Genomic DNA, 15,189 nt, shown 5'->3' with positions numbered 1-15,189 from the left:
CCCCGAAATAGCAGTGTAGCCCTCTCCCACCCCCCAGCACAGGCCCAGCCGTGGGGGACCCCCTCTGGCCTCATCTCAGCTTTGGCCTCTACCCTTAGCCTACCTCAGCCCCTTAGCTCGGCCTCTGCAGACAAAGATCCAGAAATTGGACACCTTGCCCCCCCTGCCCGGCAAGCTGCTGTGGGAACCCAAAGAGTGGGGGTCAGGAGGAAGCCCCCATGGCCACCCGGCTGCCCCCAGCTAGCGAGGAGCCACTGCTGGAGATTTTAGGCTGCCAAGTGTTTGGGGTCAGGATGGATTCTTAGAGCTCACTGCCTCCAGGCCACTCCCACCCAGCAAGCAGCTGCTGGCTGGTTAAAGGGACAGAGAAGGATGTTCTACTTTAAAAAAGGGGCACCTGCGTGGCTCGGTCACTTAAGCGTCCGACTTTGGCTCAGGGCATGATCTCGAGGTCTGTGAGTTCAAGCCCCGCATCGGGCTCTGTGTGGACAGCTCAGCCCGGAGCCTGCTTTGGGTTCTGTGTCTCCCTCTCTCTGCCCCTCCCCCGCTCGCACTCTGCCTATCAAAAATAAACATTAAAAAATAAAAAAAAAATAAGGAAGCCTCGTAGGGCTCCTTCAGTGCTCAGGAGGAGACACAGCTTCCGTAGCTTTAGCCCAAGGTGACCGCTAAGGAGCGCAGACCCAGGCCTGTCCCGTCCAGTCTGGTGGCCAGGAGCCACCTGAGGCCACTGAGACCCGTGAAGTGGCCGGTCCCCACTGAGGTGTGCAGGCAGCGCAGAGCACAAGGGTCTTGAAGACTTAGGATGGAAACATCTCATGACTTGGTCGTGACATGGTCACATCGATGGTGGGTGAAACCCAGGCTTCAGTGTGAACACACAGTTTATCCACCGAAATGAGGTCACCTATTGCTTTTTATCTTGGTTTTTTTTTTGTTTGTTTGTTTTGATGTGGCCACGAGACAGACTTAAGTGACCCAGAGAGGCTCCCACTGGTGGCACATCCCAGCTCTGTGGCCCAGCCTTGCACACTCATTGTATGCCCGGGGCCTGACCTGGCTAAATACAGGAGGGAGGGAGGAAGGAAGGAAGGAAGGAAGGAAGGAAGGGAGGGGAGGGGAGGGNGGAGGGAGGAGGGGAGGGGAGGGAGGGAGGAAGGGAGGGAGGAGGAAGGAAGAGACAGACGGACACAGGCCCAGGCCCCAGGTGAGGGGACAGGGACAGCAGGGGCCGGCTGCACAGTCCCGCTGTGGGCTCTCACCCTGGGTGATGGGCCGCAGGTGGGGATGGCTGATTCCCCTACATCCTGGGGATTCCCACCCAAGAATGGTGGTAATTCCCATCCAGGACGCGGGGGGGGGTCAGTGCCTGGGCAGCCGGTGGCCCCGACCAGGGCTGGGTGTGCTATGAGCTCCCCAGAAATAGGCCAGCATTGTCCCAGAACTGCTCCGCCTGCACCCACGAAGCCAGACCTGGGAACGCCAAGGGCACTGGCCAAAGGGCGGCTCCATCTTTGTCCAGCACCTCGACCTACCCAGGCCCCCGGGCAGCACCTCCCAAGAGGACTAATGGTCAGAGAGGGTGCTGGGGGAGCACAGCACCTCCCTGAGAAAGAAGGGCACCCTCCACCTGGAGACCCAGGGGTGCTGTCCCTGGAACCTTCCAGAACTCCATACCCTTCCCCCCCCCCGCCCCCCGCCAGTGACACCAGCCCCCAGCACTCACCTTGAGGGGAGGAGCAATATCTTACCTTAATCTGAGGGGCCAGCGAGTAGCAGGTGAGCTCAAACCGGACCTGGTCATTTCCCTGAAACACGGGACACAGGGTGATTATCAGGAGCCGCAGGACAGGGACAGCACCGTGTGACTGCTGACGACCTGTCTGAGGGCTGCTCAGGGCAGGCCCACCTCCAACCTCGAAACCTTCTGAGGTGGGGACTGTTATTGGCCTCTTTTCTGGAGAGGAAGCCCCACCTCCTGCCCTTTAGGCAGAGTCAAGATTAGAATCCAGGACTCCCGCAGAGCCGGGCGGTGTGGGCCCGCAGGTGTGCAGGACGGGCTGCCTGTGGGCCCCGGTGTGTGACGTGTGCACGTGGGTATGTGGTGGGATGCAGGTTGTGCACTGCACAAACCCAGCAGTGTGCAGATGGGGGGGGAGGCATGCGGCCTGATGCAGATACACCTGTCTGGGAACACGGTAGGGCGTGCACATGTATCATGTCTGTGCGCACTTCAGGGGGTGCACATGCGTGCGAGGCTGGGGGCCTGGCCCCCCAAGATCCCCATCCTCCTGTAGGGAGTCCCAGCTGCCTGTACCTCAGCCTCTTCCCGAAGCTTCTTCCCCCACCTGGCCCGTCGGCCCCAATCCAGAGATCAAGTCCAGGGCTCGGGCCTGTGGTGCTTTAACGATTCATATCCATAAAGCTGGGAATCCTGCCTCCTCTCTGAGCCTCAGTTTCCCCATCTATATAGTTGCAGGGAGGGAACGGGGGGAACCCGCTGACCCCTGAGGGCTCCTTGCTCCTCGGTTCCTCTCTGAACAGGCAGGAAACTGAGGTCCAAAGAAAAGGAACTAGTTCAAGGGCACTGAGCCGGGTACTGGGCCCCCTGACCCCCCCCCCGGGAGGGTGGCCCTGCCTCTCTGCGCCCGCGTCCTCCGCTGTAGAATGGAGACTCGGAGGAAGAGGAGGCCGCAGACACGATGGCTGCCAGCGTCCTGTGCTTCCCATCAGCTCGGCGCCCACAGGGGGACTTAAGCTGTGGAAATAACAGAGAGGCCTTGCGCCTGCTGTGAGAACTGCACGGGCCCAGCGAGGCAGCGGCGGGAATAACATGTTATTTTCCAGAGTCTTGTCAGGCGGCGCGGAAATACAGGCTTCAGCCCCTCTGCGCGGAGCTGGGGGCGGAGGGGGCGAGGCTGCCCCTCCCCGAGGCGCTCAGGGCCCTGAGCGGTGCCACACTGGCCATCCGGCTCCTCGCCCGCCAGCCGAGCCCCGTGCTGAGCACCTACTATGTGCTCGCTGTCACCGGGGAAAGCCACCTGGGGCCAGGCGCATAGTTAGCCCCGCTTTGCTGACAAGGCTCAGAGACGTAATGTCACTTGCCCAGGGCCACACAGCCAACGGGCAGCATTTCCATCCTAATAGCTCATTTTCCCGTGACTGGTCTGAGCTCTGGACTTCACCTGGTTGAATCCTTACAGCACCCGCCCCCCCCCAACTGGAGGTAGGCCCTATTATTGTCCCTGCCTCCCAGATGGGGAAACCGAGGCACAGGTGGCCACGCTTGCCCAAGGCCCCGTGGCCGGCACAGCTCCCAGAGCAAAGGCAGAGGATAAAAAGCAGACTCGGTGCGGGTTTGTGAAGCCCACGGCATTGTCTCCTGCTGGTGATTTCCCCCCCACGGCTTCGTGTTTCCCCAGGACAATGGCCGCTTGTGCCTCCTTGGACAGGCACACCCGGGCGGTGTCTGCCCACCTGGACCCACATGGGGACACCCATCTGTTCCACAGTCGGAGACCCGCGCACGGGCCAGACAGGCTCCCTTGGCTCAAACTCTGTCCCAGGTTGAGACCCAGGTCGGTCCAGCCCTTCCTCGCCCTGGAAGGCCGGACCCTCAGGACTGGGGTGGCCCCCCTGGCGGGAGAGGGGGTGTGGCTACGTGTGCCCACTCGCTGATACACATGCAGGCGTGCGTGAGTGTGGGTGCGGCACCCACGGGACCTGCAGGGGCTGGGGGGGGGCGTCTGCCCATCTGTTCCTGGGCTAACCATACAGATGGCCCCATTTACAAAACTGCTCCCCGTACCCCTGCCTGAGTCTGGCTCATATTTCCAGGCCCTTCTTCTGAAACTAGTGGGGGGAGGGTTAGGAGGCCCCGAAAGGGCCACCCCAGCTTCTGCACAACTCTCTGCTGGGGGGGCGATCAGGGCAGGGCGTGGAGAGGGGACCCCCAGCTCCAGCTCTGTACCGGCCGCTGCTGGGCTGGACCCAGGGCAGCCTGGGCCTGCCTCCCAGCTCCGGGCCTTCACAAGGGCTGTTCCAGCCTGGGATGCCCTTCCCCCTTGGCATCACTGGCTGGCTCTTGCTCCCACTGTGGCCCACCCCCTGCTGGGTTAGGGCTCCTGAGTCCAGAGCTGTCCTGGATAAATACTCGGGGAGCTAACGGACACACGCGTGAAGGGGACAGCCAGGAGGGACACACGCGTGAAGGGGACAGCCAGGAGGCTGGAGCCAGTTTCCTCCAGCAGGGATGCAGGGCCCAGCAGGGGAGAGGCCAGCGGCTGGGTTTTCCAAATGGCCACAGCCTCAGGACTGGCCACCCTGGGATCCCCCCACATCCGGGGCGGGGGGTCCCCGCAGTCTGCTTATACCCCTGCTCTCTCTCCACCGTGGACCCTCGCAGAAAACTCCGCTGAGTGTCCTTCTGGCATCTCTCTTTGGGGTGACCGGCCAGACCCCACGCCAGGTGCCTCCATCTGGGGCCACGGGCCACTGCGGGCCGCTGGCCCCTTCCTGCCCCCAACACTTGGCATTTCTCTGGCCCTGGCCCCAAGCCTCCCTGGCTCTCTATTCACCCCCCTCAGGTCTAGGAAATTGCCTGCAGAGACTTGGGGGGCGGCTTCCCCAGGTTCTGTAAATAAGGGGAAACTAAGGCACAGTTGCCCATGAACCCCCAGAGATGGCAGATCCAGGGTAGCACTGCACACCTCCCTCTCCTCCCCTCCCGTGGCCTTCAGACCACAGAACCTCTGTAGACGGTGTTCTTTTCGGAACCAAAGTCCCGCAGGGACAGGGTGTGTGTGAGTAGGTGGGTGTGGGTGCCGTGGGTGGCTGTGACCTCCTTTTCCAGCTGCTTTTCTCCAGGGTCAGCAAACGAAGGCCTCAAACCCAAGCCTCTGGTGCCCTCTTGTGGCCAAATGGAGAAGTGCGCACGGCCCCTGGTGGCTACTCGCAGCTTTGCGGGGGGCTAGTCACGGGGGTGAGTTCAGGGAGGGTCTCCTTGGGCCCTTGAATCTCCCAAGTCAGGGCAGACCCACCATTCACTGCACGAGCCTTGAATGCCACCCATCCTCGGTCCCGGAGGGACCTTCTCCAGGCAGGAGCCCTTCCGGAATCCTGATCTGGTCTGAACCTGTCCGGAGCCTCTGGGTTCTTGTGCACCCTCACCTACCGCCCTCCGGGCGAAGGGGACACCCACATCCGTGTCCAAACAGCCCAGGTCTGTCATCCTGCTCGCGATATGCTCGTGACTAGGCTCTAGGGTCACAGGTCTGTGCGAGAGACACCAGCCCCTTTCCTCCCCCCATTTCAGTCCAGAACGATCCCCAGCCTACCAGTAGGGGACTCGCTGGCCACCCCCATCCAGCCTGGGGCCCTCCCATGCCTCTCAGAGTGAAGCCAACCCCTCGGCAGGGCCGCGGCCCGTCCCGAGCCTGCCGCTTCTCACAGCGACAGTTCTGGCTCTGTGCTTCCAGACGGGCTGCTGTTCGGGGCTCCTGGCCCCCCAGCTTTGCACAGGCGGATCCCTCTGCCGGGCATGCTCTTCCCATACGCCGCAGTGTTCATTTCACCCACACTCCTCCTGAAGGTAGCTCCCCCTCCCTCCCCTGCTGACCCCGTGGCTCATAGGCTCCGCCCCTACAGCCACCTTGTGGTGTCTGTCTGTCCACTCTCCTCTCCCTTGTTAGGACACAGGCTCCCCATGGGCGGGAGGAGCCCAAGAAGTTCAATGCCGTTGCTGGACCTGGCTGGTGTCCAACCCTTTCCCAAGTATAAGCTTGCTGACCTCATGCCCAATGAATGAATGAATGAGTGAACGTCTGAGCTCTGGAAGACATGAGCCAGGGCCACCCTGGCCTGCAGCCACACCCTCAAGTCACATCTCTGTCACCGTCTAGGCTGCAGGTGTCTCCATCACAGTGAGCCAGTCTGCTCCCCCTCCCACGGCCCCGACCAGCCTGGGTAGTGGCGGGGGCCCTGGGTCAGGCTAGCGCGAGCATGCTGGTAAGGTAGTGAGCTCCCCGTCGCTGGGGGGTGCAGAGTCTGCTGACCCTGGGCTTGTCAGAGAGCCGAGTCCTGTCCCGGGGGCTACCGGCGTGGCATCCAGTGATGCTGAGAGCCCACGACCACAGAGCCTTTCTAGTACCGCTGCCCAAGACCTGCTTGCACTGGAGCCTCGTTCCTTGAGCACGGCCACCTGTGGGGCAGCGCCCCGCCCCCTCCCACCGGGCCCTCCCTCAGGGCGGGAAGCTGGGGGTGTGTCATGGGCTGTCTGCGTCCCCCACAAAAGCTAAGCTGAAGCCCCAGCTCTCGGTACCTGAGAACATGACCTTCTTTGGAAACAGGCCTTTAAAGAGGTGATGGAGCTCGGATGAGATCCTAAGCGTGGGCCCTAATCTCATAGGACTGGTGTCCCTGTAACAGGGAGGCGTCCGGACACAGCGAGCCACGCCCAGATGACGGAGGATGAGCAGAGAGAAGAGAGGGCAGTCACGTGCGCACGGAGCACCAGAGGGCCATGTCTACGACCGCTTCGCGCTGACGCCTTCTGGGCACACACCCCCTCCCGGCACCTCCCCTCCCCCGAGGGAGCCCACCCCGCCCGCTCCTCGGCCCCAGAACCGTGAGACAACACACTTCTGTGGCTGGAGCAAGCTAGGACCGCAGGGGGCCACACAGCCGGGATCACCCCCGCCTTGCCAGTTCGGGGTTCCCAACCCTTCCCACTACACTGCATGGTGGCCTGTGCTCTGTGACCTGGGCCAGCGGTCATTGCCCTGGGCCTCAGGGTCAAGTCTGCCCATCTGCTCCCCCCGTAGACAGAACACACACAGGAACCTGCATCTGCATCTCCTGGGGGCAAAGCCTGCACCCGCCCTGGCCACCCGCCCCCACTCTGCCCAGCCCTCCTGGTGCCGTCCATCCAGGGGCTCACCTTTCCCGTGGCGCCGTGAGACACATACTTGGCTCCCTCTCGCTGGGCGATCTCCACTTGTTTCCGGGCGATGCAGGGCCTGGCGAGAGAGGTGCCCAGGAGGTAGCGGTCCTCGTACAGCGCGCTGGATTGGATGGCGGGCCAGATGAACTCTTCCACAAACTCCTTGCTGACGTCCTCGATGAACACCTACGGTGAGAGGAGCCCATGGAGGGAGGCTCCAAGGACGGGGCCCGGCCAGAGACAGAGCCCCGCCTCCGCGGCAGAGGCTACTAACGGATCCTGGAGAGATGTACCTCCACTTTTCATTCTGCATCTGTAGCAGACATCGCTAATCAACCCTAGCACGTGGTACTATTCCTCCCTTCCTGCACTCATGGCAGACATTGCTAATCAATCCAGATACACCGTCTAGCTGAAACCCTATGTGGTCCTTAGGTCTGTCTCCCAGCCCAACGTTCTGGGCCTGAGATGAGACTTGCTGTCACCTAAGGTCTAAAGCGCTAGACAGGAGATAGTAATCCACGAAAGCTCTCAACCAGGGAAGTACTGTCCCATAGGAGCAGTGGCAATAGCTAGAGATGTTTTAGGCTGTCACACCGGTGGGGTGTGGAAGAAGGCTCTGGTATCTCATGGGTAAAGGCCAGGGATGTGGCTACCCATCCCAGAAAGCTCAGGTCAGCCAGCTGTATGCTGATAGTTAGTTTTTTTTTATTTGAGATAGATGGAGCATGAGCTGGGGTGAGGGGGCAGAGAGAGAATGAGAGAGAGAGAGAGAGAGAGAGAGAATCCTAGGCTCCACGCTCAGCATGAAGCCCAAAGTGGGGCTTGACCCCATGAGCCTGGATCATGACCTGAGCTGAAATCAAGAGTCAGATGTTCAACCGACTGAGCCCCCCAGGACTCTGAAAAGATTTTTTATAATGATGCTAAGCCACTATTTGCCTTGTTTGCTCGGCTGACATTCAGATTAGCACCGCAGCAAAGACCTGGGCAGACACCGCCACCGTGCTCCTAATGCCTTGTTTCCACCGTGATGACTGCACTTAAGAGCGATCTTGAAGCTGTAACAGTGATTAGCTCTGTTCAATCTCAAGCACAAAAGGTGAAATACACACCAAGTCCTTCTGTTGCAATCCAAAGCGAGTTACAAGCTAAACTAGCCACGTTTTTCATGAAACATCGTTTTTACTTGAAAGGAGGACTGACAGACAAAACACGGTCTTTCAGACTTGAGCGTCTGGCTGACATTTTCACAAAAATTAAGTCAGCTTGTCACTTCAGGGAACACTGAGTATTTGTTCCCAATGAGAAAATTAAGGTGTTCCGGTAAAAATTGGAATTATGGACAACTTCCATTTGAGCGCTTCCTAACGTTTCCGAGAATAGTGGCAAGATTGACAAATGCCATGTTCTGATATTTTATGATGAAATGTATCAACATTTGGAAGATCTGGATAACTCAATGAAACAGTGGTTTTGTTTTGTTTTTGTTTTTGTTTTAGTTTTTTAATGTTTATTCTTTTTTTTAANTTAACCGACTAAGCCACCCAGGCGCCCCTTTAATGTTTATTCTTGAGAGAGAGCAGTAGAGAGGCAGAGAGAGAGAGAGAGACAGAGACAGAATTGGAAGCAAGCTCCAGGCTCTGAGCTGTCAGCAAAGACCCCAGTGCGGGGCTTGATCCCACAAACTGCGAGATCACGACCTGAGCCGAAGTCGGACACTTAACCGACTGAGCCACCCAGGCACCCCTAAAATACTGGTTTTCAAATGACTGGTGAATGCATCACATCACACGATCTTGCATGGATGAAAAAATCCATCCAAAGTGTAAGATGGGCCCGTGGATTTTTTAAAATTTATTTTTATTTTTTTTAAGAGAGAGACACAGAGAGAGAGAGAGAGAGAGAGAGAACCCACAAGCCAGAGTGAAGGGCGGAGGGAGAGGAAGAGAGAATCTTAAGCAGACTCCATGCTCAGTGTGGAGGCCAATGTGGGGCTCAATCCCATGACCCTGAACCACCGAGGCGCTCCCAGACCAGTGGATTTTAATGCATTGAAAATTCATTGTTCCAGTATCACGTTCCCCATTACACTAATCTTTAAGAAGCCACCCCCTGCTGTGTTTAGGTGCAATATCAAAAAATGTCCCCAACTCTCTGAAAAGGCTATAAAAACATTCATAAGTCCATATTTCTTCCATCATGTCGACCAAAACGACACATCGCAAGATGAATGGAGTCACAGCAACAAGAATCTACCTGTCTTCTGCTAAACCGGACCCGGAAGAGATTTATAAACGTGGAACATACAGTGCTGCTTTTACCAAGCATTTTTGGTTTGGAAATAGTTATTTTTCTGAAAAATGTTACTTATGTTAACATAAAATGTGTTTAATGTTCTTTTAAAGTGGGTCACTATGATTAATTTCAGCTTTTATTTATAATGTGATATCAACAGATGTAATCCACAGAACTATGGGGCACTCAAGACTTTTCAAGAGTGAAAAGGGGTCACAGGATTCTTTATATTTGCAACTTCTTATGAGCATATAATTAGTTTAAAATGAAACTGGGGGGGGAGCGCCTGGGTAGCTCAGTCGGTTAAGCGTCCGACTTCGGCTCAGGTCATGATCTCGCGGTTGGGGGGTTCGAGCCCCACGTCAGGCTCTGTGCTGACAGCTCAGAGCCTGGAGCCTGCTTCGGATTCTGTGTCTCCCTCTCCCCCCAACCCCTTCTCATGCTCTGTCTTTCTCTTTCAAAAATAAATAAACATTACAAAATTTTAAAAAAAGAAACTTTTTTTTTTTTTAATAACGCAAAGAATAAAAGAAAATGAAAATTAAAAGAAAAGCAATGAGACTATAGCTTGATGGTATGGGCAAGAAATTCCCATTCCAATTCCAAATACATGAAAGTGTACGGGATCCTTAGAGAGCAAGGTTAAGGATGAGGACTAATCTAGTCATGAAGATGGCTGAACTGATCCAGAGTAACGAATGAAGAACAGACAGATCTTTACACAAAAGCCCAACTCATGTGAAAGCCCAGCTCATTTTCAACACTCAAGTGCTTTATTCCTACCTTCTGGGTTTCTGCTCACACAACCTCTCTTCTCTCTGAGCCACGAGGGGTAGCCAGTTTTAGGCCCGAGGCCGGTAACAGGATATGGGACTCACACATTCATTTTCAATGTGCAAACTGGGCTCTCCCTATGTGCCAGGCTCCTTTTTAGGTTCCAAACCCCACAGAAGTGCCCTGCAGAGGGGACCAGTTCTGACCAAGCAGGTGGGCTGCTGGCTTTTCACGCCATCCCTGCTGGACCCCCTGGCCACGTGCCCAAGTGAAGGGGAGAGGGTGCCAGGGATGTCCCCATGGGAGCAGCTCAGACTTTACACTGAGAGCCTACGTGAGCAGAGGCCCATGTTGGCCCTGTTCACCCTTGGGGCTCCACACCCAGCAGAGGGCTGGCATGCCACGTGATTAGATGTTCAGTCAGGGCACTAAACTCAACTGGAATTTTCTGATTCTGGATGGAAGGATGGACAGAGATAAAAGAGGAATGGACAGGTAGATGGATGAAAGAATGGGTAGACAGATGGACAGATGAATGGATGGATGGTTGATAGTTGGGTGGATGAATAAATGGATGGCTGGGTGGATGGATGAATGGCTGGGTGGATCATAGTTGGATGGCTGGATGGATACATGAGTGACTCGATGATGATTGGCTGGGTGGAGAGATGAGGGAATGGCTGGGTGGATGATGGATGGATGGATGGATACATGAGTGACTCGATGATGATTGGCTGGGTGGATAGATGAGGGAATGGCTGGGTGGAGGGACAGAGGTATAAAAGGGGGATGGGCAGGCAGATGGATGGATGCGGAAGAGGAAGACGGATGCGCAGGTGGGATGAGGGGGTGGTGGGGGAGTGGATAGGGAAGGCAGGGAGATGATGGCATCCACACACCTGAAAAGAGAAGGAACTGAGCTCATACTCTTGGAAGCAAGAAGACCCAGCTGGAAAGGAGGCAGGGGCCAAGGAGCCCTGGGCAGCCATGCCCACTGCTGCCTCCGCCAGGTCAAAACCCCACTTCCAGCCCCAAATACTGCTGCCACGTGGTACCTTTTTGGCCCCGAGCTTCAGCGCCTTCTTCCTGGCTTCCTCAAAGTCTTCCTTCTGACCGATGTTGGCCTGAGAAGCAGAAGCAGAGAGGCCTAATCAGCCCAGGGGCGTAAAGGAGGGATGGAGAGGAATTTCAGCCCCCTCTCCCCCTGCAAAAGCCGTCTACAACGCCCCTCAAATGGAGGTAGCTCCCCCTTTCCAGCTGACTATGAGTGAGGTGCTTCTCTCCCTGGGCCTCACCGTCCGCAACCTGAACGACAAGGGGACCGGGCGCTATTAGGTATATTGACCTTGACTGCAAACCAATCATCCTGGCAACAGCTTAACTTCTGTATGTGGAGCACCGTCCTCACTTCCTCTATGAACAGAAACTTTTCAGGGGCCTCTTTCCATAAGAATGAAGGGGAACAAATCATGTCCCCTGCTCACTGTAGGGAAAGGCCCATGATCCAAGCCGAGCCAGTCAGAACCCTTCCTGCACAGTCACAGCCATAGAGACCAATACACAGTGGGCAGTGGCTCAGGCAGTGAGAATCCCCCAGGCACTACCATCAGAGCCTCTGGAGGAAGCCCTCCTTTCTCTGCGAGGGCCAGGCTACAATGATGTGAGCCCTGCCTGCCCTGTGGACAGGCCAAGGACGAAGCCAAAGAGAGCTGGAGACAGATCTGGATAAGCACCTGGATCCAGCCTTGCCTGAAGCTGTCCAAGCCCCGGATTTCTCAGTTACACTGAGCCAAGAACACTTGTTCTTTTGTTTGTCCATTTTAAGTGGGTATGAATCAGAATTTTAGAATTTGCACTCAGGAGTCTTGACTACACGGAGAAGGGTTCCAATGCTCCGCCTGGTTTATTAGAAGTGGATCTGGCTTGGGGTGCCTGGGTGGCTTAGTTGGTTAAGCGTCCGACTTTCGCTTAGGTCATGATCTNAAAAAAAAAAAAAAAAGAAGTGGATCTGGCTTGATTGGGGGCGTCTGCTGGACTCGGCATGGAGGGTGGCGTCACACATAGCCTGTTACCTGTGGCCTGCGCCCTATTTGCCACCCGAGAACCGGGTGATCGCCGAGAGCTCTGCCGGCTCAGTCACTCCAGGTTCTACAGTCTTTGCAGCCTTCCTGGGCGGTGACAAGGGACTTTGGAAACAAACAGGAAGACTGTGTGCCCTCCCCGCTCCCTTCTGCAGGCCAGCGCCCACGGTCCCTTGACGGCAGGCTGGCCGAGTTGCACGGCCAAGCTCACTTCCAGCGTCCCCCGCCCCGGTCGCCTGCAGAGAGCTGGCCTCCCCTGTGCTCCGTGGGGCGTCCCAGACCTGGGGACACCGCAGATGTTATTTGACAGGTGAAGAAAGTGGGGCAGAGCAACGAGAAGCCTACAGCTGACAGGCCCCGGGAGGGGAGGAGGGGCTCGGGGGAGCGTGACAGCGAGCACTCGGACAGCAGGACAAGCAGCCGGAAGGATGGACACATGGGAGCCTCCTCACCAGGTAGGCGATGACGTCATAGCCTTGCTCCTTCAGCCACACGAGGATGCAGGAGGTATCCAGGCCGCCGCTGTAGGCCAGGACCACGGAGCCTTTGCTGGACATGTCGCCTGGGGGGAGGGGACGCTGGTGTTGAGGAAGGACAGTGACTCAGAGCCCGCCCATCCCAGGCGGCCAGCCCCTGCAGACAGCCCCCACCTTGGCCTTGGGAAGCCTCATTCCCTGGAGGGGCTGCCACCGGGGGAGGGGAGGGTTGGATGCCGTTCCTTCCTGCAGCCTCAGCCCTCCCGCCGGAGATCCGACCCCACACACGGCACACACACCCCTACAAACAGGCAGGGAGGGCCCTGGGAATAAGATAGCAGCTTGGAGCAGAGGGGAGGTGGGGAGGGAGGAAGCAGGTCTTGCTGGGAGCCAACCCCCCACCAGCTAGAGAAGGTGCCTGAGGCTGAGCTCTTGGGACAGGGCCAGGGGGTTCCTGAGACCTGGGCGGGGCCTTGGCTCCAGGCCTTGGGCAGCTCGGGAGATTGCCCAGCACGGCCCTGGGGTCCCTCATGCAGCTCACCCGCACCCCCACCATGACCCGCTGTGGCGCCCGCCGGGGAGGCAGACACTGGGGCTCACACAAGTGAGCGGCCGGCTCAAGGTCACAGAGCTCGGCCCAGCATGCAATGCATGCAATGCTGCCTCCTCGCAGAAGAGGAGGTCAGGGTGCAGGACCCCCCCACCTCCATGTACCCCCCACCTGGGGCCCCAGCGAGCCCTCAAACACCGGGATTTCAGGCTCTTTTCTTTTTTTTTTTTTTAATGTTTTATTTATTTCTAGGAGAGAGAGAGAGACAGCGTGAGCAGGGGAGGGTCAGAGAGAGAGGGAGTCACAGACTGAAACAGGCTCCAGGCTCTGAGCTGGCAGTCAGCACAGAGCCCGACGCGGGGCTCGAACCCACGAACCGCGAGATCATGACCCAAGCGAAAGTCGGACGCTCAACCGACTAAGCCACCCAGGCGCTCCCAGGCTCTTTTCAAAGCACCTCAGTGACCTGCTGTCCAGGATGCAGATGGAGACACTGAGGCCCAGAGAAGGAAGGAGGCAGGCGGAGGGAGGTCCTTCCTGGAGGCATAGATGACACACCTGTCCCTCTGCATCAGGGACAGAGCGTCCCACCTTATCCGTCTCCTCAGCCTCACTGAGGCACCAGGACCCCTGCTTTCTTGCCTTTGCAGCTGCTGATTCTTCTGTCCGGAAGGCTCTCCCTGAGCTTGTGGGCTGTTAGGATGCGCCCTGCACCCCCCAGCACCCCCACGAGGTCCTGAGTAGTACTGTTATTGTGCCCACTTTGCTAAAGAGGCAGCTGAGGGTCACAGAGGTGGCAGCCACTTGCTGGAGGTCACACGGTCCGCAGGCAGCAGGACCAGATTTGGACCCAGCCTCCCTGGACGTGGCCCCCGCTTCCTGCATCTGGTGAAAAGCCTTTACACTGGGGTCTGACCAAGGTCAAGGTCTTTATTAGACACTATTGGGAAAATCTGGGGACCCTCCCCACAGCCACAGGAGCCCACAAGGGGTCCCCACCATCGCTACCATAAAGATGCAGGCTCTCGCGTACTGAAAACCTCCCCTGGGCCTGGAAGTCCAAGGAGGTGACATGCCGTCTGGTCCCCCAGCCCTGTGCACAGAGCCGGGATGCGGCGTGACACTAGAACATGCCAGCTGTGTGCAGCTGCATCTCACTGGCCCACTGGCCAGCCCCAGGGCTCACACACCCTGCGGACACTTGGCACATGGAAGGGTGGAGAAGTGAGGTTGGGGAGGTGCATTGCTGACGGACGCACGCGACTTTTGCCTCCACTGGGCATTCGACCACCTGCCAGGCCCTGTCCCCAGCCCGGCTTGCTGGTGACAGGCCACCAAAAATGGAGAGAAGGAGGGGTGCCTGGGTGGCTCAGTTGGTTAAACGTCTCACTTCAGCTCAGATCATGATTTCACAGTTCGGGGGTTCGAGCCCCGCGTCGGGCTCTGTGCTGCCAGCTCGGAGCCTGGAGCCTGCTTTCCATTCTGTGTCTCCCTCTCTCTCTGCCCCTCCCCTGCTCGCGCTCTGTTTTTCTCAAAAAAATACACATTTAAAAAACTTAAAAAATAATGGAGGGAAGGAGGAGGGAGGGAGGAAGGACTCTGAAAGTACCTTGGATGGGACGTGTGGGTTCCCGGCTTCTGGAATCTGACCTCACGGCTCGGTGAACCACTCTGCAAAAGCGAAAGCTGTATCAGCTACCGAACAGCAGTCTGGGTGACAGGCCCTGGTGATCGTGGAGACCTGGGGAGGCCCAGGAGCCAGCTGCACAGTCCCCCAGTCCCCCAGCCCCCCAGGCCCCGGGCCCCAGGTGCTGTGTGCGTGGTGTAGGGGGGCGGGGCGGGGCGGGGAGTTGTTGCTTATCTTTCAAGCAGCCCTACAGAGGTTTACTTGATATACAATAAACCGCATCTGCATCTATTTTGAGTGGCCGATTTAGTGTGAAACTGTCCCCACAGCCAACATAACGGTCTGGCACGTGCTGAACGCTTCCCTTCGTGTTACCTCCACTTTGCAGACAGGGAAACTGAGGCTCAGGTTAAGGAACTCGCTCAAGGCCTTGCTTGGCTGTT

The 15,189-nt window shown here is 57.4% G+C and overlaps 1 protein-coding gene across 2 annotated transcripts in view; it reads right to left on the bottom strand.

Annotated features, from left to right (window-relative positions):
• Window positions 1-14,811, bottom strand: part of ASS1 (argininosuccinate synthase 1) — a 46,243-nt gene extending 31,432 nt beyond the window's left edge. The window contains exons 1-5 of one of the 2 annotated variants that reach the window (XM_077768391.1): window positions 14,729-14,811; window positions 12,546-12,655; window positions 11,068-11,136; window positions 6,938-7,126; window positions 1,752-1,808 (exon numbers count right to left, since the gene is read on the bottom strand). In XM_077768391.1, the coding sequence (XP_077624517.1) occupies window positions 1,752-1,808; window positions 6,938-7,126; window positions 11,068-11,136; window positions 12,546-12,650 (420 nt within the window). In that variant the 5' untranslated portion in view covers window positions 12,651-12,655; window positions 14,729-14,811. Of the gene's footprint in view, window positions 1-1,751; window positions 1,809-6,937; window positions 7,127-11,067; window positions 11,137-12,545; window positions 12,672-14,728 lie in introns of both variants that reach the window. The other variant, XM_077768392.1, reaches the window with a different exon arrangement.
• Between the last annotated feature and the right edge of the window lie 378 nt (window positions 14,812-15,189).

This window comes from Crocuta crocuta, unplaced genomic scaffold (assembly GCF_008692635.1).
Source record: "Crocuta crocuta isolate KB4526 unplaced genomic scaffold, BGI_CrCroc_1.0 scaffold35, whole genome shotgun sequence".
NCBI lineage: Eukaryota > Metazoa > Chordata > Mammalia > Carnivora > Hyaenidae > Crocuta > Crocuta crocuta.
The sequence above is the reverse complement of the archived record's forward strand: the minus strand, read 5'-3'. Positions and strand labels throughout refer to the sequence as shown.